The sequence below is a fragment of the Scardinius erythrophthalmus genome, assembly GCF_964197995.2.
Source record: "Scardinius erythrophthalmus genome assembly, contig: HAP1_SCAFFOLD_38, whole genome shotgun sequence".
NCBI lineage: Eukaryota > Metazoa > Chordata > Actinopteri > Cypriniformes > Leuciscidae > Scardinius > Scardinius erythrophthalmus.
In genome coordinates, this window is record NW_028296546.1 from 506,699 (window position 1) to 531,096 (window position 24,398).

Consider the following 24,398-nt stretch of genomic DNA (forward strand, 5'->3'; position numbering starts at 1 on the left):
AGATCTTTTAAGGCCTCTCTGTATGCAATCAAGCTCTCTTTCCATGAAATGTGAAATAGCTCTAGTTTTGTTTTCTTCCAGATGTGCTCCATTTTTCTAGCTGCTCTCTTAAGGACCCGAGTGTGCTCGTTGTACCACGGCGTTTGACTATTTTCTTTAATCTTCTTTAAGCACATTGGATTAAGTGTGTCTAAAGTGCTGGAAAAGAGAGAGTTAAAAGTTTGTCACAATATCGAGTTCTTCTAAGCTATCTGGGATGCTGAGATGATGGAACTGATCTGGAAAATTAATAATAAAGCAATCTTTAGTGGCAGAAGTGATAGTTAACATATTTGTAACACGGAGTCGGCTTTGCAGCCTTGGCTAAATGAAGTTTACACAAGACTAGATAATAATCTGAGATGTCTTCGCTCTGCTGCAGAATTTCAACAGCATCAACATTGATTCCGTGTGATAATATTAGATCTAGAGTATGATTATGAAAATGAGTAGGTCCTGACACGTGTTGTCTAACTCCAATAGAGTTAAGAATGTCTTTAACCCTCTGGGGTCTGGGCTGTTTTTGGGGTCCTTGAGATGTTCTGACATGCCCTGACATTTGTGCTTTTTTCAGTTGCTTATAAACATATTAATGGCAAAGGTGTAAATTCACTCTATAAAGCACAAACAGGGCTACCATAATATGTGAGCCATGTGTATGTACATGTTTTCATTTTTGAGAGAATAATGTTTATGCGTGGTTATTGAAAAAAATAAAAAATAAAAATTCTGAAATAAGGCCACAAAACACATAGTAAATATGTGTCAATAAGACTTTTGACAAATGGATGTCCTCGCCTAGTGTTTTTTCTTCAAAATTATGTGAAAATAGTCTTGCTTTATCGTTCACATAAAACCATACATTGATTTAAATTGATGTAAAACAGGTTTTGCTTGGAAAGCCAATATGCGAGGGGGAGGAGTAGTTTACACCTTAGATTACAGTGTCCCACCCACTTTGCATAATGATGAGCCATTCACTCAGGTGTGAAACTGACTGAGCCACAATACAAGAACAACAGATATATTTAGAAGACTTATATTGACCATTTAAGATTTTGCTTACATCTATCTTGTAAATATGTTTTGCTATTTTATTAAAAAGGTTACAATTACAACAATAATTACAATTTCAACAATATTTCAAGTGTACTCTTTCTTTGTAAAAAAAAAAAAAAGATTATAGGCCTACATTTTATCTATGTATTCATATTTCAGTCGATTTTTACTCATCTCAGTAGCAATTCAGTTTGCTAAAACATCATCATTCATTCACACACGCGATTTAAATTTAACTTCTGGCAAAGATGAAGTTGACGATAGGCTATTGACTCGCGATCTTCGCAGTAGGCTAGTGTTTTGGATGGTTTGTTTAGAACCAGCTTTCTGTAAATATATTTCACATTTTTTAGACATGTGAGGCGAGAATAGGCTACGGTCTGGTTCATGATGATCTCCAGTTCAAGCACCTTATGTTGTGATTGCTAGCCTATATTTACTTTAAATCCAGGAAATTTGTTAATGAAAAAATTATTAAAATTAAGATACAATTGATACAAAACGAAATTCGTTTTAAAGAAAGGATTTGTACTTTCTGTTTTGAGGTCTCTGTGAAAGTTTGAAAGTCTTTTTGTGCTTTTTTTAGAGCGCTCGCGTCCATAATGGAGAACTGTCACAAATATTGTTTTTTCCTCATAAATGCGAACACGAAAAATAAAAGACAAAAGACTTTTAAGTAAAACTTACTCTGAAATTGTGTTCTCGGCGGAATTCGCTCTTCAAAATGCTGCCGTTCGTCCTCTGAGGAAAAGGTGCATTCTTCCTCGCTGTCCAGAATCATCTGAAGGGAGTCTTTATTACCGGAGAAGCGTGTCATACTCAAAACGCGATGAACTATCAGTCTGAAGTCTGATGAACAAACTGTGTTTTTATGGCATTGATCGGGGGGCGTATGCGATGCATACTAGATCAGGTAAACTATTTACATGTGAATCGCGCCGGGGGCGGGGCGGCTGCAGCTCATTTAGAGATAATGAAGGGAGAAGGAAAAACGGTACCTCTCCTTGCTTTCAAAGGGATTACATGAGTTAAAAACATTTGTTTTTTATATAAATTACTTCATTTAAAAGAGGAGATTTCAAGCTTCATAAAGACATATCTCACGTGCCTGTGTGAGAAGTATTCGCTGAGTTATGGTTCATTTTCGGACGCGTTTCAGAATGGACTACACGGACAGAGAGAAGGCAGAACTCGCTTCGTGATTATTTTTCTTTATTTGGCAAAAAGCACAACATTTTGTTTTTATTGTGAGTATACACAAAAATAATACACATTTAACAGAATCGATTGATGTATGAAACTTGTTTTATAAAATCAAAGTCAAAAGAGTATTTGGGGTCTCAATTCAACTCATAAGGAAAAAAGCGAGCAGATCACGCCGGCGTGATCTCCGACCTCTGAGGGTTAAATGCCAATCCCAATGCGTCTTTTTCGTTATCCACATCTATATTAAAATCACCAAAAATTAGGGCTTTATCTGCAGCCAGTACTAATTCTGATAGAAAGTCAGCAAATTCTTTGATAAAGTCTGTATGGTGCCCTGGTGGCCTGTATACAGTAGCCATTACAAATCTCAAAGGTGATTTATCATTTACATTATATATTGCTATATTAAAGGGGTGGTAAAACACCTTTTTTCGAAGGCTTGATTGTGTTTGTTGGGTGCACTGTAACGTGTTCATGCTTTGTTTTAAAAAATTTGCATTATTTTTCACATATTTAACCATTATTCTACACTGCTCTGTCCCTCCTTGTAAAAACGGTCAGATGATTTCTGGGTTTTATGAAGCCCCCCCATGTTCTATGAAAATACGCAATGGGCTCAGATTGGTTAGCTGGCCCAGTGTGTTGTGATTTCGCTAACCGCCAAGTGCACGTTGTTCGGAAACGTCATGCCCCTTACCTTTACCGGTAGCTTGTGCTTCGGTGTATTATAAACAATGGCATCAATACTGCCATACCAATTTGAGCCCGAATCAGACCCAGAGAATGTTAGTGGCGAGGATTGACAAGAATGGCTGTTAAAGGACGTTTCAGAATGGTAGTTTTGTTTTTGTTTTTTTTGACCAGATCTATTGTGATCGCTACTGACTATATGGCACTGTTACTTTGGTATTTTTAGAACGAGTGTAGCCAAATATCTGTCGCCAGAACTATTAACCCAATATGAACACTAAACATTGGCTTTACAACAGTAGCCAAATCAAACACAAAATCATGTTTAGCATGCCTGTAGATAAACAAGCATGTACATAAACATGTACATAAACAATACATAAGCATGTACATAAACAATACATAAAAGCTATAATCAAAGAATAATTTACACTGATCACATAAACGACAACAACCACAAACATTCCAAGTTCGCTGCGCTGGTGATATTAAACAGAAGTTTGTATGTGTTTGTCGGATAAGTTTCGTTTACTTCCTTGCTAAAACGTACAATTAACAATACGAACTATTACAGGAAAACACATCAACGAAAAAATCATACTTACAGATTGTGGCTCGTAAACAACAACTTCTGTTTATAAAGTTGGAACTGCTCCATCTTTCAGGACAAGCCGTTGCGAATCCTGCATTGAACTCGCGTAGATTGAGGAAGCTTTCCTCCGGAAAATGTGCAGCACAGAGAGCGACATTTGGATTATAATTATGAGGGACCGAGTTAAAATAAATTGTAACCATTGCTCCCTAACTCCACCGTCCTTAGGAAGACTGAACAAAGTGGACCTGCAATCTGGGTGAAAATAACAGCGTTTCGACGGCATGGCGGCTCTCATGGCAACACTCTACTACCACAACAACTCTTCTCCAAAGCAACATAAAATGGCCTTGTCCCTTTTATTTATTGTGTTCCCAGAGGAGGAGTTTATGTAAATGTTGGGGTTAGTGATGTCACTAACCCTGGAGGAATGTCTTGTAGTCCCTACCGGCCGTTTGCTGTAGTCCTTAGAAATTGATTTCTTTCAAAGCAAATATCTCCCTTTGCTTTGAACTTGAGCGTTGTAACTTGAGCAGATGTTGTTTATGCTCAAACAGCAACATTACACACTAGCTAAAGTTAAAAAAGTGAAATCACATTCAACCACCCCTTTAAGCACCAACACTGCAAAATAATTATATTTGAAACTAGACTTCTTTAGTAATTCTGAAAATATGACTATAAATTACAGCAACACCTCCCCCTTTGCCTTTCAGATGAGACTCATGTTTATAACAGTAATTTTGAGGGGTGGTCTCATTTAAAGTAATGTAATCGTTTGGTTTTAGCCAGGTTTCTGTCAAACAAAGCACATCTAGATTATAGTCTGTAATCATATCATTAACAATAAGTGCTTTTGAAGTAAGGGATCTAATATTCAGCAACCCAAGATTTATCAATTGCTCATTTGTATTATATCTGTTTTTTATTTGTTGAACGTCAATTAAATTTTTACCCTTAGATGGGAAGTTTGGAAGTTTTTTGTATGTCCTAATTCGGGGAACAGTCACAGTCTCTATATGATATCTAGGTGAAAGAGGCTCTATGTGATGGGATTTATCTGACCTCAGTTTAGCCAGTCTGTCTGCTTCCTGACCTGAGCCCCAAGTCATGTTTGAGCTCTAAGACTATGTGCCATATTACTAGAGAGAAGAGCAGCACCATCCCATGAGGGATGTTACCATCTCTTTTTAACAGGTCAGGTCTGCCCCAAAAACTTTTCCAATTGTCAATGAATTCTATATTATTTTGCGGACACCACAGCCAGCCATTGAGTGAGGACAATCAGCTAGGTATCTCATCACTCCTGCGAACAGGAAGGGGGCCAGAGCAAATCACTGTGCTTGACATCGTACTTGCGAGTTCACACACCTCTTTAACATTAATTTTAACGAGCTCCAACTGGCGGAGTCGAACATCATTAGTGCCGATGTGAATAATAATCTTAGAGAATTTACGATTAGCATTAGCCAGCACTTTTAAATTTGCCAGCACTTTTGCTTTGATGTCAGGCACTCTGGCTCCCGGCAAACATGTGACTATGGTGGCTGGTGTCTCTATTTTCACGTTCCGTGTAATAGAATTGCCAATGACTAGGGCACATTCAACAGGATTCTCAGTGGGTGTTTCACTGAGAGGCGAGAATCTATTTGAAGTTGTAATCGGAACGGAAGATTGGTGTTTTGTCCCGCGACTACAGTGCCTCACAGTCACCCAATTGCCATGCTGCACAGGCTCTACTACAGCCAGAACCGAACAATGTAAAGAGTTCACTAAGCTAGTCGCATCCAAAGCAGTATCTAAAGCCCTTACGCTCTTACAATTAACATTGATTAAAGCTTGGATGCGTGTCTCTAGTTCTGAAATCTTCCCCCGGTGAAGGCTATGCTAAACATGTGGCATGAAGTGCAAGTAATATAACAATTAGAGGAGAAGATGACATGACTCACTGTGTTTGTTGACTGATCCTACTCACCTAAGTTGTTTGATGAACTCGTAAAAGGCGTGAGGACAAAAAAAAAAAAAAAAAATAGAGCGGACGGATGGCACGCTAACAGGCTAGCGAATTACTAGCGTGTGCTAGCAATAACGATTTAGATTGAAGCTAGTGATGTCAGGTTAATGTGTGATGTTGATTAAGTTATATTTAGCAGTATAAACAACAAGGAATGATGGTAAATAATGAATCAAAACAGAAAAATATGTGAAGCTTACAGACGCAAACCAACGCAGCAGCAGTGCAACGAGGCAGACGAGCAATCGATCGAAATCCTATGTCCTATGTGGTTATTTGGATAACCACAAATCCAAATCCCATCATAGTTAGTTAGCATGTTGACATCATCCATAGCAACGAGGTCAACTCCGCCCTTTCTCTTAGCTTAAAGGAACACTCCACCCATTTGCATTAAGCTTTGCATTGTTAGAAACCCAGTCATACTATTGAATGGTCGTGCAACACTCTCTCATTTTCCCCTGAGACGGGAGAAATCCGTATTTACCTGTTAACACTTCCTCCCACAATGACGCAAAAATCGTCATTTTGCGTCATTGTCGGAGGAAGTGTAAGGGGGGGGGGGATTTCTGTTGAGACTACAAGCGCTAGTTCCCACCCTTTCAAACCCGCCCATAGGGGGTTGGACCTAATGCGCTAACAGACCTATCACAGGTCGTTGCCAGTGCGTTTGATTTCCAATGCCATCCTCTTTTTCCCGGACATGTCCAGCCGTCGAGATCGTCCAAAATGTCCGGGATTCGGCTTTTGCTTTCTGCGGTCGCCATTCATTGTTTACATGCACACCTTTTGTTTCAATCTAACTGAATTCATTCCGATTGGTGAATCTGAATGTAGTGTTTACATGAACGCTAAACAAGTGATCGGTTGATGTGCGTTTTAACATTGCTAAGAAAATTCCCGCTCCTCCGTGAGAGATGCGAGACCGGTGCGTCTCAGTAATGACGCCACCGGCCTCACGCCGTTCTCCCGCGGCCCTCAGCCTCGTCCTGCTCGCCACAGTAAACATGATGAATGGCGATTGTAGAACGCAAAAGCCGAATCCCGGACATTTTGGGCGATCTCGAAATCCAGGGCAAACTCATCACGGAGACTCGCTAGTAGCTTAGCTTTGTTGTCAACTGCCCTCTCTTACCGGTAGGCGTGGCTTGGGAGTGGCCTCCTAGGGGCAGCGAAGCAAGTGCATTCTGGGAGTTGTTGTCTTTCATCCACATAAGCCAAAAATACATTTTCTGGCTTTTCTTAGTCTAGAAAGCTCCAAATTCAAAAATAATTTCACATTTCTTCTACATAAATGACCTATTTTAAATACACATTCATCTTTCCAGAGGTAAAGTGTCCCTTTAAGACTTCTCTCTATTTCTTAGTAAAAGTTGGTCTCAGCAGCTTTGTTAATGGGTTTTAAGAGAAGACTCATAACTAAGAACTTATACTTCTTCTTGGTCACATCTTATTGCTAAAGCCAAGGTCCACAAAGAGCTTAAAGATGTGATGGGATCTCGTTGTGAAGAGGTACCAATCAGAAGCAGGCTACATAAGAATTTACAAATAAGGGTCCGTATTCACTCACTATTTTTGCTCTAAAGCCCAACTAAGTTTTCTCAGTGTGTTCCGCAAGGTTACGCACAGTCGGCTGAAATTGGTCCTTGTCGGCTTTTTTTTAGCTGATTCGACATGTTGAATTGCCGTCGGGCTGTCGGTGAGAGAGAGAACTCTGATTGACTGTTCAGCTTACTGAATGAGTCAGTGCACGAGAATAATAGCAAAACAGTGAGCAAAGAAGTCAAAACGGTACAGATAGAAGTCTTTTCTAATGTTACGTCATCTCACCTGAGTGTTCCTTGGCGAATATTTCAATATTAATATGAGCAGAGTGGAATAAAGAAAGTGTTTAGCAGGATTTATATTCAAAACGGTATAATAAGATAAGATATACTTTATTGTCCTCGAAAGGAAATTTGTTTTGGACTCTGTCCGTTCCGCGGTTTTACAGAGACGACACAAAATACAAAATACAGAAAGTAAACGTCTCTCAACACATCCTCTCACAAAACATGCTCTCATGTACATTAGACAGGTACGTATATAGTAGGCACATTAACGCCTTTCATTGGGAGTTTTTCAAAATTACAACCGTTATTGGGTGATTCCACAGTTTCTGTCCACAAGGGGTGTAATGAACAATATAGATTGAATAATACCCAGTTGTTGTCATTTTTTTATTTTTAGTTCACTATTTTGTTAAAGATAGATGTAAGAATTAATAAAGTTACTTTTATCCCACTAAGCCTTGGCATTATCGTGTAATGAGACTTTATTTTATTTCCGTCCCCAGAAATTGCGGATGTCAGGGTGGGACATTCAGTGCATCTGGATTTTTCCTAAGTCATTTCTTTCATTTCCTTTAATAAAATCCTGAATTTTGGCGCATAACATTTATTTTGGTGTGTCTTCTACATAATACTACTACTAACACTGAAAGTATAATTCCCTTAATCCACCACAATGCAATGGAAACAATTACTAATGTTCGTTGCACTTTCTGTCCAAGCAGTTACGCACGTTAAATTATGATTCTAAAGGAAGCAGAAATATAATTTTCCCATGTAATTCTATCAGTAGCAAAATGATAAAAACATCTTGTGTGGGTTAAATTCTCATATGCGTTGCTACTTGATAAATTGTTAAAGGATGGGGTGAAATGCTATTTCATGCATACTGAGTTTTTTACACCGTTAAAGAGTTGGATTCCCATGCTAAACATGGACAAAGTTTCAAAAATTAAGTTGTACGTTTGATGGAGTATTTCTGTGCCAAAAATACTCCTTCCGGTTTGTCACAAGTTTCGGAAAGTTTTTTTCGAGTATGGGCATGTGTGACGTCAGATGGGGCGGAATTTCCTTATATGGGTCCTAAGGGCACTTCTTCCGGAAGGGCGCGCGCGCACCCGTAGACCAGAGCGAGAGAGCGAAACCATCAAAGCGCTGTGCTCGCTGCAGTCACAGGACTTTGTTTGTACCCTGCATTTCGACGATGATTGTTTTATAAACAAGGCCCAGTTCGACACCGGATTTGCAGATCATCTAATGCGTAAGGATGGAGCAGTCCCAACGATAAAGGTTCACGGTCGTGCGTTGGAACCGTGAGTAAAACTGCTTCAAATGTCTGTGTGTTGTTAGCTATCGGCGCTCCGCCCACACGGCACGCCTCCAGCCGCTCGTTTTTTTCCGGAAAGACTCGGAACAGCCTATCTTTCTTTTATAAATATAATAAAACTAAAGACTTTTTGGAGATATGAAGGATGCAATACTACTCTATAGGTACTCAAGAGTCAAGATTAACATGAGATTGACTGAAACTAAGTGTTTCACACCCCCTTTAATAAATCGGGATAAAACAGGGGCCGAGATTTTCTGTCCAAAAATCATAACGCTCGTACATTTTATTCTGATGCTGAATTTCCATCTCCTAATGTCTCATCGGTTCTCATGTCAGAAATAAGATTGTCTAGGTCACGGTCGCTCTGCGTGGGAGGAAGAGTTAACAGGATTTCACGGATTTCGACGAATGTGGGTAAGTTTGTGGATTCTGTCCAAAAGGTTACGAACATTAAAATGATACGAACGTGGTAAACTTTGGTTAAGTAAACATTAAATAGGATCATTGTGGTGAGAAAGGATTAAAGAGTGTGCAAGTCGGATGATTGCGAGTGGTTTCCGACCGAAAGCGTTGTTCATCATGAAAGAGCATCCATGAATGGTGGTTTTATACATTTTGACAGATTCTGCACATCTTGTTCGTAAATTAGACGGAAATTTTCAGTCTGTCCAACTTCGAACGTTGTTTTCTGCGTATTTTTGACTCAATAAGCTGTTCATGAAAGTCAACATCGTCAATGACATTTTTCTTTTTCTTTTTCTTTTTTTGATAATTTTTTTTTTTCTGTCCAATGTTCGTAAGAATATAGCTTAGGCTGTCGAAGTTAACACGTTAATAGTGCGTTAACACAATCTCACTTATGCCATTAGAATAAACTGTCGGCGTTAATCGCATAGGTTTTTAAACAACAGTGAACTGGGCATGTTAAGGAAATGGTATTATTTTGTGTTACAGAGGCAATCTTGCAGGATTGTTTAATTTTTAAACATTAGGCCTAAATTTTCCGTCCACGTTACACACGTTATAACTTTGCACACTTGTAGGAGTTCCTTTGTCTTCTACATTTGGCAAATAAATTTGAAATACATACAACATGTGGTATTTGTTAGTAATTTTGCTGGCTTTCAGTTTATGAACATACCAGACTCAAAAATGCACCTTTAAGTTTATAGAACAGATAATATTAGATGGCCACCCTGCCTGCATGGATGTCCTATTACCAGTTTTGTGAACCATACACAACGCATGACTCATAACTATACCAAATTAGGAACAAAGCAAAACATGAACTGGGATTCAACCAGAATTTTATTAAACTGAATTAGATTAAGTACACTTTCTGCTTGAACTTGCTCTGTTTTTCCGTCCATGTTACATACGTTAACTTTTACATCAACTCAACTTTGATCAAAGTTTACTAGTTTACCATTGCCAGATTTATCCTGCCTTTCACACAGCTGTACCCCAGGTTTTCTCAGGATGTTAACCTGAGGACAATGGCTTTCTCCATGAAGATTGATTTTGCAGGCTGTTGTCCTTGCAGTTAGGCCTAAACTGTGGAATCGCCCTATTACAGCTCCCATATTGCACATCCCCAATAGTATACATATTGCACAATGAGATAATGCACAACCCCCCTACCCTACAAAATGCACAGCTGACATATTGCACAACCCCGATAATATACATATTGCACAAATTACATAATGCACAGCCCCCCATATGGCCTACAGATTGCACAACTGACATATTGCACACCCCAATTCCAATAGCCTACAAATTGCACAGATGACACATTCCACATAACCTAAGCATTACATGATGACATAATGAACAATCCAACAGCCCATACATTTCACCCCTAACATATTACATGACCCCAATAACCTACTTATTGCATGATGACACAGTGCACAACCCAGCCAGCCTACATGTTAGTGTTGATAAGCTTAATGGACATAGGCAAAAATGAGTGTTTATATCGGTTTAGCCTGCATTTAGGAACTCTGAATCTACTACCAGAGGGTAAAAGCTGGAATTCTGGAATTCTCCATACAATCTGTCGGAGTCTGGAACAGACAGTATTTATGTGGTCCTTCCAGGTCAGTGCATTATCAATATGTACACTAATGCCTCGGGACAGTACGGTACGGTTCGGGTCTGTTAACCATGATCTGGCTAGCGTTTCCACTGCCAACAGTACCCTTACTTGATAGGCGTGGTGTTTCGATCGACGTCATTTTCGCGCGAAGAAGAACATAGTAAACTACAATGGATGACAGCAGATCTTGCTCCTCGGCATGTTTGTCACAAGAAGACAAGCGCCTACATTAGGCATTTCTCAATATCAAGTAGGCTACGCAAAGTTTGTACTTGCCATGTGCGACTCCTATGCAAATGGTACAGCGCGTTCTTAAAAGCGTCACTGATACACTGGTTATCTCGGTTACTCTGTATGTACATTTTAAGCAACAATAAAACGAAATATGTTATAAAACACCACTCTGCCTCTTTTCGTTTTCATTTAAATAAATTAAACATTATAGGGACACAAATCCCCTATTGTGGTTCATGCGCAACGTTATTCACTGCACGTTATACGTTATTCTATTTATAACGAAACGAAATTTAAAACACAACCCTAACGTTACCTCTTTTCGTTTAAAAAAATAAATAAAATAAACATATTCCAGGCAATATATGCATTTGTACAAATGTTGCAATAAACATCAGTGATAATCTTGTAATAAAAAATGACAAGAAACCATATTTCTTTTTGTAAAATTTCAGTTTTATCAATAATAGCCTAAATAAAAGTTTAAGTAAAGTACAAGAAGCGATACAATAAGAAATAAAGCAAACAATTCAGTCAAATATCCAAATGCAGCGCTCTAACATTACAAGTAGTTAAACACAAATAACGTTAATATAAAACTAAACTTAGCCCTCAGCCAAAACGATTGACAGGGAACTCATTATATATTCACGAGACCAAAGATCGCCCGTTAGGTCTACACAAAACGAATTATATCTTATGTTTAACCACTACCGTCGGAGTCCGCGACAAACGCCGAGGAAAGGCTCATCCAGCCGGGAAACATGAGCGCCGAGCGCCCGCTGAACGCATGGATCTCACAACCGAAAAAAAATAAAAAATCATCTTTATAAATAAACCACAGATTTGAGCTTTAAACAACTACATTCTCGCCTGAAAAACTCATAAAATTACATTTCGTGATACAGTAACAGTAGTATTATATTAAACTGTATATTAAAAAATGGCGCTTATGTTGTCATTCCTCTTGTAGCACGCGCAAGTGACGATTCTCTGTCAACCAATCAACGTCCTGCAGTGAGTCAAGCTCCACCTTTTAGTACCGTTCCACTGTGGTAGGTACCCCAATGGAAGGGTACCTAAAAAGTGGTACGGTACGGTTCGGCATTTTGGTACCATTCACAACTTTTGATAGTGGAAACGCAAATAAATGTGTACCGTTCCGTACCGTACCGTACCGTACCGTACCGCTCAGTGGAAACGAGGCATTAGGTACTTGTAAGAGCTAACCTGAGTAAAGGGTAAATTGTTGATCACTACAGGCCTGGTATCGCCTATGGCTTTTGGGTCAAACACCATCTCCTCAGTCTTGGTCACGTTTAGCACAAGATAGTTGTCGTCGCACCACTGAACAAATTCCTCAATTTCTGTATGATACGCTGCTGGACTTCTATCTTTATGCATAAGGCCGAGGATTGCTGTATCAGTCTAGTGCAGTCGTTAGTATACAATGTAAAAAGGGCTGGAGAGCTGACACAGTCCTGAGGGACACCAGTGCTGATTGGCCTGGGCTCCGTAAGAGCATTATTCACTCTAAGCTGTTGAGTACGGTTTGTTAAAAAGCATGCATGGTAAGCACGCACTGCTTTGTTTATGGTTTGTGTATCTGTAGCCTGCAGCATAGGTTTCCCTTTTTGAATGATAGAATATAGATGAATATATCTTCAGAAATAGACAGTTGTCTCATTTACACGCAGGCGCAGAACACGCATTCTAGCTGACAGTTGGCTGTAGTTCTCTCAGGTAGTTCTCTCAGGTTGCTCAAAGTTGACAACATAAAGGTAAATTATTATGTACAGGTAATATGTATTGAATGATAGAGAATAAAACATTGTGGTCAAGTTGAAAATAATGTCTTATCTAGGGGTGCAGTTTGTATCAAGGTTTTAAGCTCACGGTTTCGGTACGATTCGGTATGTGCTATGTTCAGGGAAAAAAGGACTAAATAAAAATAAAGAAAATAAGAACAAAAAATCTAACTACAAGCAACAGCCAAAATACAACAAGTAAAGATTCAAATAAAATAAACAGTGCTTTTTCAGGTATTAAACAGTAGTTTTCAGGTACAGAAATTGAATAAAGTAATTAGGGATGGCGAAAACTAAAAATTTTCTTGACCGACCACCGATGCTCATTAGCCGGTTGAAACCGGTTAACCGATTAGTTTAAAATATGCTACGCTATTTGAAATAACAGCCATTTCGAGCCGCGCCTGCAATTTCGTAACTCTGTCGCGTTGCATCTCTCTGCCGCTCTGCCTCCCGCTCACAAACACACACTCACGTCACTTTTTTAAAATCCCCTACAGCGCGAAACATGAGTCCCGACTCCCTCAAACGCGGCGCCGAGGAGCTTGTATGTAATCGGAGGACAAATGGCTCCTTAGTTTCGAAATGGTTTGGGTACAAGGTGATCGCGTTGAAAATAAAGATGTTTGTCTAGCGTTAGAAGCTCATTTAAGAAAATGACAGCTCCGAAGAGACGCCGCTCTAACCTTGAGTGTTTTAGCCTGTAGCCTTTACTTTTCGCAAAACTTGTGAGCGCGCGAACCCAAACGCTGTGACCTCGCGCCAAATGTTTTTATTGGTTTATTAAGTACAAACAGGCGAGTTATGAAAAATTTAGTGTGAGGGATTTGTTCACTTCACACAAAAAGATCTTGGAATGAGATGGCTAACTGTAGTAGCGTTTAGTCCACTGTCTATAATAGCCTAATTTAGAGATTTAGACTTTTTTTTTTTTTTACCCGACTACCGACAACTTTGATCGGTTAACATTGATACGGTCAACCGTCTGTCAAACGGTCATCGGTTAACATCCCTAAAAGTAATCAAATATAAAAAAACAACAACATTGCATATAATCTTCACTGTATAAATATTAATCATTGTTGAAGTTACAAAAGCGATTCAGTCAAAATCATTGGATTTTACCTCAGATTTGGCATGCGTTCATTTTCACTTGTGGCGGGTTCAGAGAAATGTCCACTCGGAAGATAAGCAAGCTGAGGGAGTATTTTGAAAGCCTACACAAAACTTTTCAGTTTTCTTCTATGTCATGTCAAACTAGTATATAACAATTAAACTTGCTTATAGGCTTGTTACTACCGGTTATGAGGGACAAAATGGTTATGAATGAAAATTACTTGACACTTAAACTTAAACTGCAAAATTTCTGTTTAAACGTTTATGAAATTGGTTGTATACACATCCCTAATTCCAATACCGGTTGCAGATTTTATTTTCTTTAAGCAAATTTATTTGTTGTTTATTTGTTATTTTACATCCTTATGCATCGCTTTCTGCCAGGACTTTTACGTGCTTTTCTCAACTCAATGAAGTGACGTCGGTGTCCGGGTTAGCAGTAGCATGAGCCGTCAGGCAAGTGTTATTTAAATAAACTCCTGATGTACTTAAAAACTTTCCAATGCCTCGTTTTATGAGTACAGAACCTATTTGTACTACTGTAGAAGTTTGGTACCATTCTGGGCATTATTAGTGGGGTAATTTACGAGATACAAATTTGGAGCCATTAGCGCCTGCACTAAGCCATCCGGCTGATTTCTCTAAATAAGCTCTAACTTTAAAAATGTTCAACCAAGGGAAAAAAGGCTTCTGGGGGGTGTTTGGCTCGATGTCATGGTGCAAAGGACCCTAGGTTGATTTTACTCCAAACCATCCCTTTAAGACTGTCAGTTCCCTTTAGAGATAGATTCATGTAAACCCCCATCCCCAATTCAATGTACACTCACCTAAAGGATTATTAGGAACACCTGTTCAATTTCTCATTAATGCAATTATCTAATCAACCAATCACATGGCAGTTGCTTCAATGCATTTAGGGGTGTGGTCCTGGTCAAGACAATCTCCTGAACTCCAAACTGAATGTCAAAATGTAACAATTTTGAGCGTGGCATGGTTGTTGGTGCCAGACGGGCCGTTCTGAGTATTTCACAATCTGCTCAGTTACTGGGATTTTCACGCACAACCATTTCTAGGGTTTACAAAGAATGGTGTGAAAAGGGAAAAACATCCAGTATGCGGCAGTCCTGTGGGCGAAAATGCCTTGTTGATGCTAGAGGTCAGAGGAGAATGGGCCGACTGATTCAAGCTGATAGAAGAGCAACTTTGACTGAAATAACCACTCGTTACAACCGAGGTATGCAGCAAAGCATTTGTGAAGCCACAACACGCCAGTGATGCGCGGGTTGATCCAAAATGAGCGGGTGCCTGCGGTCACCCGCGGTTACGAGTCATCCAAAAATATTTGTAATGATATTCGGGTCGTGGTCGGTCGGGTCATTTGAAATAAAGATGCCAATTAAACCTTTGTAATTTATATAGTACTAGACACAATTTTCTATGAAATACATAGGCCTACACTTTATTGGCTGAAAAATTGGCGCGAAGATGACGCACGAGCTCAGTCTGCAGGTAGAGATGGAGGCGGCAAGAGAAAAGGTGAAGACTGGGGAGTGGAAGCTCCGCAAATACACAAATAGAAAGAGCAAAGTGTGGGTGACATTTGCCGAAATAATGAAAGATGATGACCAAAGTGCTGGCTTTGTCATGTGTACTTCTTGCGATGCTATTTACACATTTGATAACCACAAAACTGGCACGACCAACCAGGCACAGCGCCAGGATTCCAGTTTTGGATGGGCCAGTGGGTGGGCCTTAAATTAAAAACGTTAAATTAAAAAAAACAAAAAACGTTATCCAATCACTGCTCAACCTAATAAATTTTTTTTACTAATATAGCCTACTGTTATATTATCTGTGCGTATACATAATATAGATTTTAATAGCTTGATGCTCTTTAAATATTTTGTTGCATTGTTAAAAGTAAATCCGCGATCGCTCTCCATGGTTCTGACCAAAGAAGAGCGCTTTGGAATCTTCATTACGCATCATACGCATCATACGCATCATACCTGGGCTGCATTTTCCGATAACATTGTCTCTTAGCGCGCTACGAAGACTCTTAAGGTATAACTTAACTAAAGGTATACTATCACTAAAGGTATATCATTGCTAGGCGTCCTCAGGGCTATCATCCACTCGCAAGGCAGAGGCGCTGAAAGGCAGAGGCGCTGGCGTCCTCCTAGCAATGGCGCTGTTTTTGGTAAAACATGATTTTGACGACTACATTAAGTTTTGTTTTATTGAAAACTCTTTTTAAAAGATTTTCATTTTTTATAAATTGTATCTTAATTTTGATCAATGTTTTATCAATCAATTGCCCATATTTAATAAATAAGAAGCAAATATATAGCAGACAATGTAATAAGGCACCGACACGATCACTTGAATTGCATGTGAACTGGAGGGTGCCGAAACTCAGCTTGTGCCTCACAGATTTGAGAAATATAGGCTATATATTACAGAAAGCTTGAAATGTCTACTTTTAAACGAAAATATTCAAACCAAAATAAATAGGCTACTCTCTGATTATGTAATCCATAAGAAATGTGCATTTCTCTCTGGCGTTCATGGCGAGTCCGCAATCTCCGCATCGTCAACTTCATCTTTGCAGCGACACAGAAAACACCAGTTTATTACTAAACAATTAAATGTCTCCTTGCTAATTTAGACACATTCATAATCATTACTTTAACCGGTTCTTTGTGGCAAGCTTTATGCGTGCGGTCATAACGCTTATTATCCTGTAGGCTATAGCCTATTTAAGTAATTCAATTAATATAAAGGGCCGATTTGTCCACGAATGGCTTAAATGAACAACTACTAGTCGACTAGAAAAAAAAAAAAATTAGTCGGAGGCAGCCCTTATTCCACATATTTTCGAACCAGCAGGCCATTCTGGGTTGGGCGAGCGACCCTGCGGAATGAGCGAGCGGAGTGGAATATTCAGAAATGCGCTCTCCGCTCACGAGCTCTGATCGGAACAAACCCGAACCTCACTGTCTGCTGAACTTGCGCAGAAACATCAAAATAGACATAGCCAGCTTTTTTTAATTGTTTTTAAAACTAAACATTTAGACTAGGCTATTTAAGTACAAATGATGAGCTTATTGACGGTTCTCCTCTGGCCAAACAAACCAACATGGTGTGGTTATGATTCCAGGTTGCATTACAAGTCAGACTGTGGATTGGTATCATAATTCAGAATATTTCATCATAACTTTAGTTAGTGTTAAAACAAACTGTTCCTCTTTAATATAGCTAACTAAAAATATGAGTTGTGTTCCTCAGTTATTTTAGATATATTTTACACGTAGTAAAATAAATTGTATGTGCTGCTTATAGACACCAGACAAAATAATTTAAGCGACAGATGCTCTTTACTCATCTCACTGGCACAAAAACAAATGCAGAAATTAATAGAAATATACTGGGGAAATGATGAGGACTGATATCTTGGTTGGCGCTAGTCCCGAACAATAGATCTTGATGAGGGTACAGTGTTCCACCCATAAAAAGATGGTGATTTGCTAGGCTGCTTAAGCTAAACCACACCATTTTCTCTCGAACTGCCCACCGACTGAGCCTGGTTTCTCCCAAGGGTTTTTTGGGTCTCCTGATGGAGTTTGGGTTCCATGCCACTGTCACCTTTTGGCTTGTTTATTGGGACACTTTATATTTGGCAATATTATTGACTTGAATGCAGCGCACTTTCAGTATTTTATAAGAACTGAACTGAGCTCGATGATGACATCACGGTTTTCTCCAGAGCTGCTTTATAGATGAATATAACTCTTTTCATAATTGATGAATTTTACAGTCATTGAACTGAACTGAATCAACATTGAACTGACCTCAATTGAACAATGACACTATTGAATTTTGTTGCATCATTGAGTGTTACTTTTCTGTTTGTTACTGTAAAGCTGATTGAAAACAGTCTGTATTGATTTAAATAAGGGTGACTTGACTTTAAGAGTGGAAGTAAACAAAGCTTGCAGATGCCATCTTGTAGTAGTGACTGACAGATAATTGAGCAGCTATACTAACGTGATTGTGACACAAAATCCTTAATAAATCCTACAATTCTGCAATATTTTCAAACATATAGTCTGTAATAATACATCTATGTAATAGGGCTATTATATTTAAATTATATCTACAATTAATTGGATCAATTTCAGACTCTGTTACAGTCTAACTGTTACGGTCTTGGACCTGTCAGCTCCTCCTCCTTTGCGGTTTGCCTGTTCGTTACGTCTCCCCTAATAGGTGAGCGAAGCACAGGTGTGGCGTGTTGCGGGTGATTGCTCCAGGACCGCGTGTGGTTGTTTCCAGTATCCTGGGTGTTAAAAGCTCTCCAGACCTGGTTGAAGGGGGCCGCCGCTTCTCCTTCTCTCCTGCACCGTTTTGCTGATTTTGTTTCCTTTTGCATGACACTTCACATACCCTGATGGCATACGTTTTCGTTTCTTAAGTTTAACAATTACACTGACTTTACTTACTTTACGTTGCTCATTCTTTATCTTTAATAAATATATTTTTGAAATCAACTAATCCGCGTGGTCTCCCCTCTCTGTTGCATAGCCAGGCACAGGCTGTATGTAACACTAACTCACTAACAAATATACCACCCATGGATCTTCAATATGACCAAAACTTGCCAGACAGTTGAAGATCCATGGGTGGTATATTTGTTAGTGAATAATCTGTAGCCCCTAATCTGTAGCCCCGCCTTAGCTCTGAAGCTCTGATTGGCACCTATGTAGCCGAGCTCCGCCTATGAATGCAGTTTTTTTCAGGTCGACGGTCCAGTGAGTGAGTCAGGGGCTGTTTACACCTGGTCACTTCATGCATTTTCTGTGGTCGGATAGCTATCCGATCGTGAAAATACCAGGTGTAAATGCCCTCTGAAACGCATTCGAGACGGATTTAAATCCGATCGCTCAAACCACTTAAGGAAGTGGTCTGGGCTGCATTCCAGACAAAACTGGACAAGTGTAAATGCATCTGGTTGTTGAAACCATATACAGTCCCTGACAAAAGTCTTGTCGCTTATCTATTTTGTAGAAACACCTGCTATTAACCTGACTTTTAATTAATCAATTGGTGTTAGAAATAGCTCATATGAAAAGCTAAAACCCTCCCAAATGATGTTTAATGCACTGAAATAAATTAGTTTCACTGAAAAAAGATTTATCATTTAATCAAGACAGAAAGGTCAAATTTTGGCAAGACAAAAGTTTTGTCGCCTATACAGAAATTGAACAAATTTACTGCAAATACAAAAATATGTCAGCAAATTAAGTACTGGCGCTTTGAGATCCAAATTTAATATCTTGTATGACTTCCATGAGCTTGAAGGACTGCATCCATGCGGTTTGGCAAGGATTCATACAATTTATTGATGAAGTCATCAGGAATAGGAAAGAAAGCAGTCTTGCATGCCTCCCAGAGTTCATCAATATTCTTTGGTTTCGTCTTCCATGCTTCCTCTTTCATCCTACCCCACATATGCTCAATGATATTCATGTCTGGTGACTGGGCTGGCCAATCCTGGAGCATCTTGATCTTCTTCGCCTTGAGGAACTTTGATGTGGAGATGGAAGTATGCAATGGAGCACCAACCTGCTGCAGAATTTGGCCTCTTTTATGGTTGGGAAAATAAGAGGTAGCTAAGATTTCTTGGTATTTCAGACTATTGATGTTGCCTTCCACCCTGCTGATCTCTCGCACACCCCCATACTGGATGTAACCCCAGACCATGATTTTTCCACCACCACACTTCACTGTTTTCTGAAATCTCAGATCCATGCGGGCTCCAGTAGGTCTCCTGCAATATTTGTGGCGACTGTGGTGTAATTCAACAGAAGATTCATCTGAAAAATCCACCTTCTGCCACTTTTCCAGCGTCCCTCATAGCAGGCTATGGGCCTTGGCAAATGCCACACGGTTTTTCAATTGTCTTTTGTTTAGTGCTGGCTTCTGGGCACTGATTCGACCATGGAGGCCATTTCGAGACAGAATCCGACAAACTGTTCTGGTTGACACAGGGACTTCAGATGACCAGGTCTTGTGGAGCTCTGCTGCAGTGGAAAATGGGTTGGCCTTGGATTTTCGAGGCAACAAACGGTCCTCTCGAGCAGTTGTCTTGCGGGGTCTGCCTGACCAAAAACGTCTCCAGTGTCTTCAAATGTTTTTTTTATCCTCTGTACTTGACGCTGAGACACATTGAAGGTGTCTGCCACATCAGCAGTGGATCTGGTCTTCAGCCTCTTGATAATCAAAACTTTAGTCTCAGGGTGAATCTTAGTCATGTTTGCAGAGGTCTAGTTGCAGTTGATGTGAAGGTCTAGTGTACTGGGGTTGTTTTTATACACACCTGAGACCTAATTGATCCATTATTAGTCACAGGCGAAGCTCATATGACAAGGCGACAACACTTATGTCTTTGCAAAAATTTACTCAAGGGGCTTTACCAAGCTGTGAATATTAGAATACTTTTTGACAGTTTCGTTTTGCACTGAAACATTATTACAAAAGCTGTTGGGATTAAAATGAGCCATTTCTTGTAAAACAATCTTGATTAGAAATATATTTCAGCGGCACTTCAGGTCAATTTGTACACAAGCGACAAGACTTTTGTCAGGGACTGTATATATATATATATAAAACGTTGTCCTTGAACATTCAGGACACAGGACCTTATTACAGGACAGGATGTAATTATTCTCTGAATAGGAGACCTCTCACATGAATGGTGAGCTCCCAGCACATAGGCCTAACTTAAAATTATTTAAATACAATAGAGTAACATAAACCTGAGAATAATCATATAAATAAGAGTAACTTAGAGCTTCAATCAAATTGAGAAAAATAAACAAATGTGTGCTGCTAGAGTCCAGTCCTATTGGCTGCAAGGTCATCAACCAAAATTAATTTGGGAATATTGGCATTTTTGTTTAGAAAAAGGAGTTGGTCAACATGCCCACACTTTCGATTTGAAAGAAGACGGACCGTCGTGTACAATCGGTTGTGAGGTGAAGCCATTTTCATTTTAATTTGCTGTTGAATGCATGAAAACAAAGCACCACAACAAGCACCACAACAAGCGCCACCTTGTGGATGTAATACGCAAATGAGTCAGAGTAAACTCAGAGAAAACCCGAAAGTAAAACAGATAATTTTATCATTAAATATTGCAATACTTTGCGCTACTGTATCGGTATAATTGCGTGCACAAAATATCGCGATTCTGAACTGAATCGATTTTTTTTTTTTTTCCACCACTACAATCTGTCACGCCCACTGGATCCTCATCAATAGGGCACATGCGCTGAACACCTCTGAAGTAAACTAACCTTGGAACAGAGCCTGCTCTGGACCAGGTTATGTTCAGAGAGCAAGTTGCTATGGCTACTTACATACCCTGAAAATGACACCTATTTTTGGAACCGAATGTTGAGGTTATCTGCTTACTTGCCCTTAAAAGGGCAACCTGCAACAACCTGCTCTCTGGAATACCCCCCTGAATGTTTTGTTAAAGTATTTGACTTGCTGTAGCCACATTAGACGTCCAGTTTAATACAGTATCTATCAACAGACTTACTTTACTCTTTTAGTACATTTTAGAATTGTAGGTGCCACTATAATGGTATGTGGCATGTTCTCTCATGTTAGTTTACAATTATATGAAATGCCTGATTGTTGTGTCAATAGGTGAAGGCACATACCCCTGCTGGTTGGTACTACTTAAATTAGAACGTTTCACTTTTTTTTTTATTTGTGGCCACCAATCTAAACAGTGTCTATTATTATTTTTTTTATTCCAAATGAAACAGCTGAACTGTCAGTCCTATGCAAATAGCAAATTATCAAAACAACTGTGCATTTACTATACATATTTAAATGCATTGTAAAAAAAAAAAAAACACGTATGAACTTAATAACGTTACAAACCCTATTTTTGAAAGCAACTTATTAATTAAATGTCGTTCTACCGTTAAGTGCATATGTCACACCATTTACATAATGTTCTGGTGGACAGCGGCATAACATACAGCAACAAGCTCCGCAACAATGTCAGTGGTACATGACACAATCCATCTGCGCGTCATAAGTTTTAGTGCCACTATCCACTGGCATATGCCAACCGGATATGCCAATAATCATACCAATGGCTTATGTGTGTAAGATGCCATGCAACTTAGTGTTAATATTGCTTCTCCTTGGCTTGGTTATTACAAATGAAGAGAAAGATTATAACCCGATTGTATTATGATTGTCAAACTAATGTTTGGGGCCTTTTCTTCCTCAGATTGTGTAACTGCTGAACGTCAGGAACATGACATCCACAATGTGCAATCTGTAATTGACTCGCTGGCCTTAGACTACCTCCAAATTAGTTTATCTCACATCACAGGTTAGGCATGTTTCACTGTCTCTGTCTCACTTTTCATGGTCTCCAATCACTTGTCATTGGAGAAGGAATGATGCCATGTTATCTAAAAAGTGTCTTCCCAAACACCTGAGAATTTAAAAAATGCCTGTTAAGAGCAGTCAGAGCACATGGTTTGTGTTCTTAATGTAGTATAGATTGTAGCTTCATGTACAGTGTGTAACACATGCTTTCTCTCTTTAGGTGAGAATATAGTCAGAGGAGAAAAAGAATCCATCAGAAACCTGTTGGAGATTTTTGATGGTCTGCTGGACTACCTCATAGAACAGCAGAGTGATGAGGAGCCTCAATTTAAAGGTGATTTATATCGCACATTTGTTAGTGCTCATCATCTTAACCAAAGGACTGAGATTACCAGGTGTTCCAAATCTGTAAGATGCCGAATTTTGCAGCTAAACAATTTGTATAAATTCTCCTCATGCACACATGCAGGGCTTAATGGAAAATACAGTGCTGCCACTGCAACTCTTCAACCTCGGAATCAGGACAGAGACAATACACAGTGTTGGGCCTTCAGCATTCAGTAAGTGATATACACAGATAATTATGGGGTTCACTTTCTCTGTTGCACTAGCAGGTTTTACACTGTCTGCCCAGTGCGAGCCAGGGTTACCTACGGGCCGTGGCAGGGCCAATATTCTCCGATCTCAAGCCGCGAGGCCAACAACATTTGCTATGTTTTCCATCCAAAATTACGAATTTAACTTATTTGCAAAATCACATATAATAATATTGCATAAAACATTTGCGAAAATGCTAAATATCTGTAATAAAAATGGAAGTTGCTGCATTTGGGAAAGCCACTGCGGTTCCATTTTCCTACATCATAAATGACTTGAAAATTAAATGAAAATACAATAAAAAAACACTAATATTATGAATTGCATCTTAAAATAAATGTTTTGGGTTTTAAAATATTTTAAAATGTCATTTATTTCTGTGAAGCAAAGCTTTACTCCAGTCTTCAGTGTCACATAATCCTGTAGAAATCATTAGAATATGCCGATTTAGTGCTTCAATTATTATTTTTCGTGCTCAATTATTAATAATGGTTCTTATTATTATCATCAATATTGCCAGCAGCCATATCGCTCTGTAGCCCAAGACTGGTTGCCCACTGAAGCTAAGCAGGGTTGAGCCTGGTCAATACCTGGATGGGAGACCTCTTGAGAAAACTAGGTTGCTGCTGGAAGAGGTGTTAGTGAGGCCAGCAGGGGGTGCTCACCCTATGGTCTGTGTGGGTCCTAACGCCCTAGTATAGTGACGGGGACTGTCAAAGAGCACCGTCCTTCGGATGAGACGTAAAACAGAGGTCCTGACTCTCTGTGGTCATTAAAATCCCATGACAATTCTCGTAAAAGGTGTAAGGGAGTCCTGGCCACATTCCACCCACTGGCCCTTGCCAATCATGGCCTCCTTCCATTGAATTTGCTCTATCATTCTCTCTCCTCTCCTCTCTGTGTGGTGAGTTCACTGGCGCCATTGTACTGTGGCTGCTGTTGCATCATCCAAGTGGATGCTGTACACTGGTGGTGGGTGAGGAGAGATCCCCTAATATGATTGTAAAGTGCTTTGGGTGTACAGTAGTACATATGAAAGCGCTATATAACCATTCATTCATTCATTCATTCATTCATTCATTAACTTTCTTTCTTTCTTTCTTTCTTTCTTTCTTTCTTTCTTGTGGAAACTGGGATACATTTTTTTTTTTTTTTAAAGGGGGGGTGAAATGCTATTTCATGCATACTGAGTTTTTTAAACTGTTAAAGAGTTGGATTCCCATGCTAAACATGGACAAAGTTTCAAAAATTAAATTGTACGTTTGAAGGAGTATTTCTGTGCCAAAAATTGTCCTTCCGGTTTGTCACAAGTTTCGGAAAGTTTTTTTCGAGTATGGGCATGTGTGACGTCAGATGTAACGGAAT

The 24,398-nt window shown here is 39.3% G+C and overlaps 1 protein-coding gene across 8 annotated transcripts in view; it reads left to right on the forward strand.

The window, feature by feature from the left end:
* The window catches only part of LOC308686205 (centrosomal protein of 95 kDa-like), a 293,169-nt gene that overhangs the window by 43,822 nt on the left and 224,949 nt on the right, over window positions 1-24,398 (forward strand). For 4 of the 8 annotated variants that reach the window (XM_081394565.1, XM_081394567.1, XM_081394570.1 and 1 more), the window contains exons 3-5: window positions 22,333-22,437; window positions 22,657-22,770; window positions 22,906-22,996. In XM_081394565.1, the coding sequence (XP_081250691.1) occupies window positions 22,333-22,437; window positions 22,657-22,770; window positions 22,906-22,996 (310 nt within the window). The remainder of the gene's footprint in view (window positions 1-22,332; window positions 22,438-22,656; window positions 22,771-22,905; window positions 22,997-24,398) is intronic. The other 4 variants (XM_081394568.1, XM_081394571.1, XM_081394569.1 and 1 more) reach the window with 1 other exon arrangement.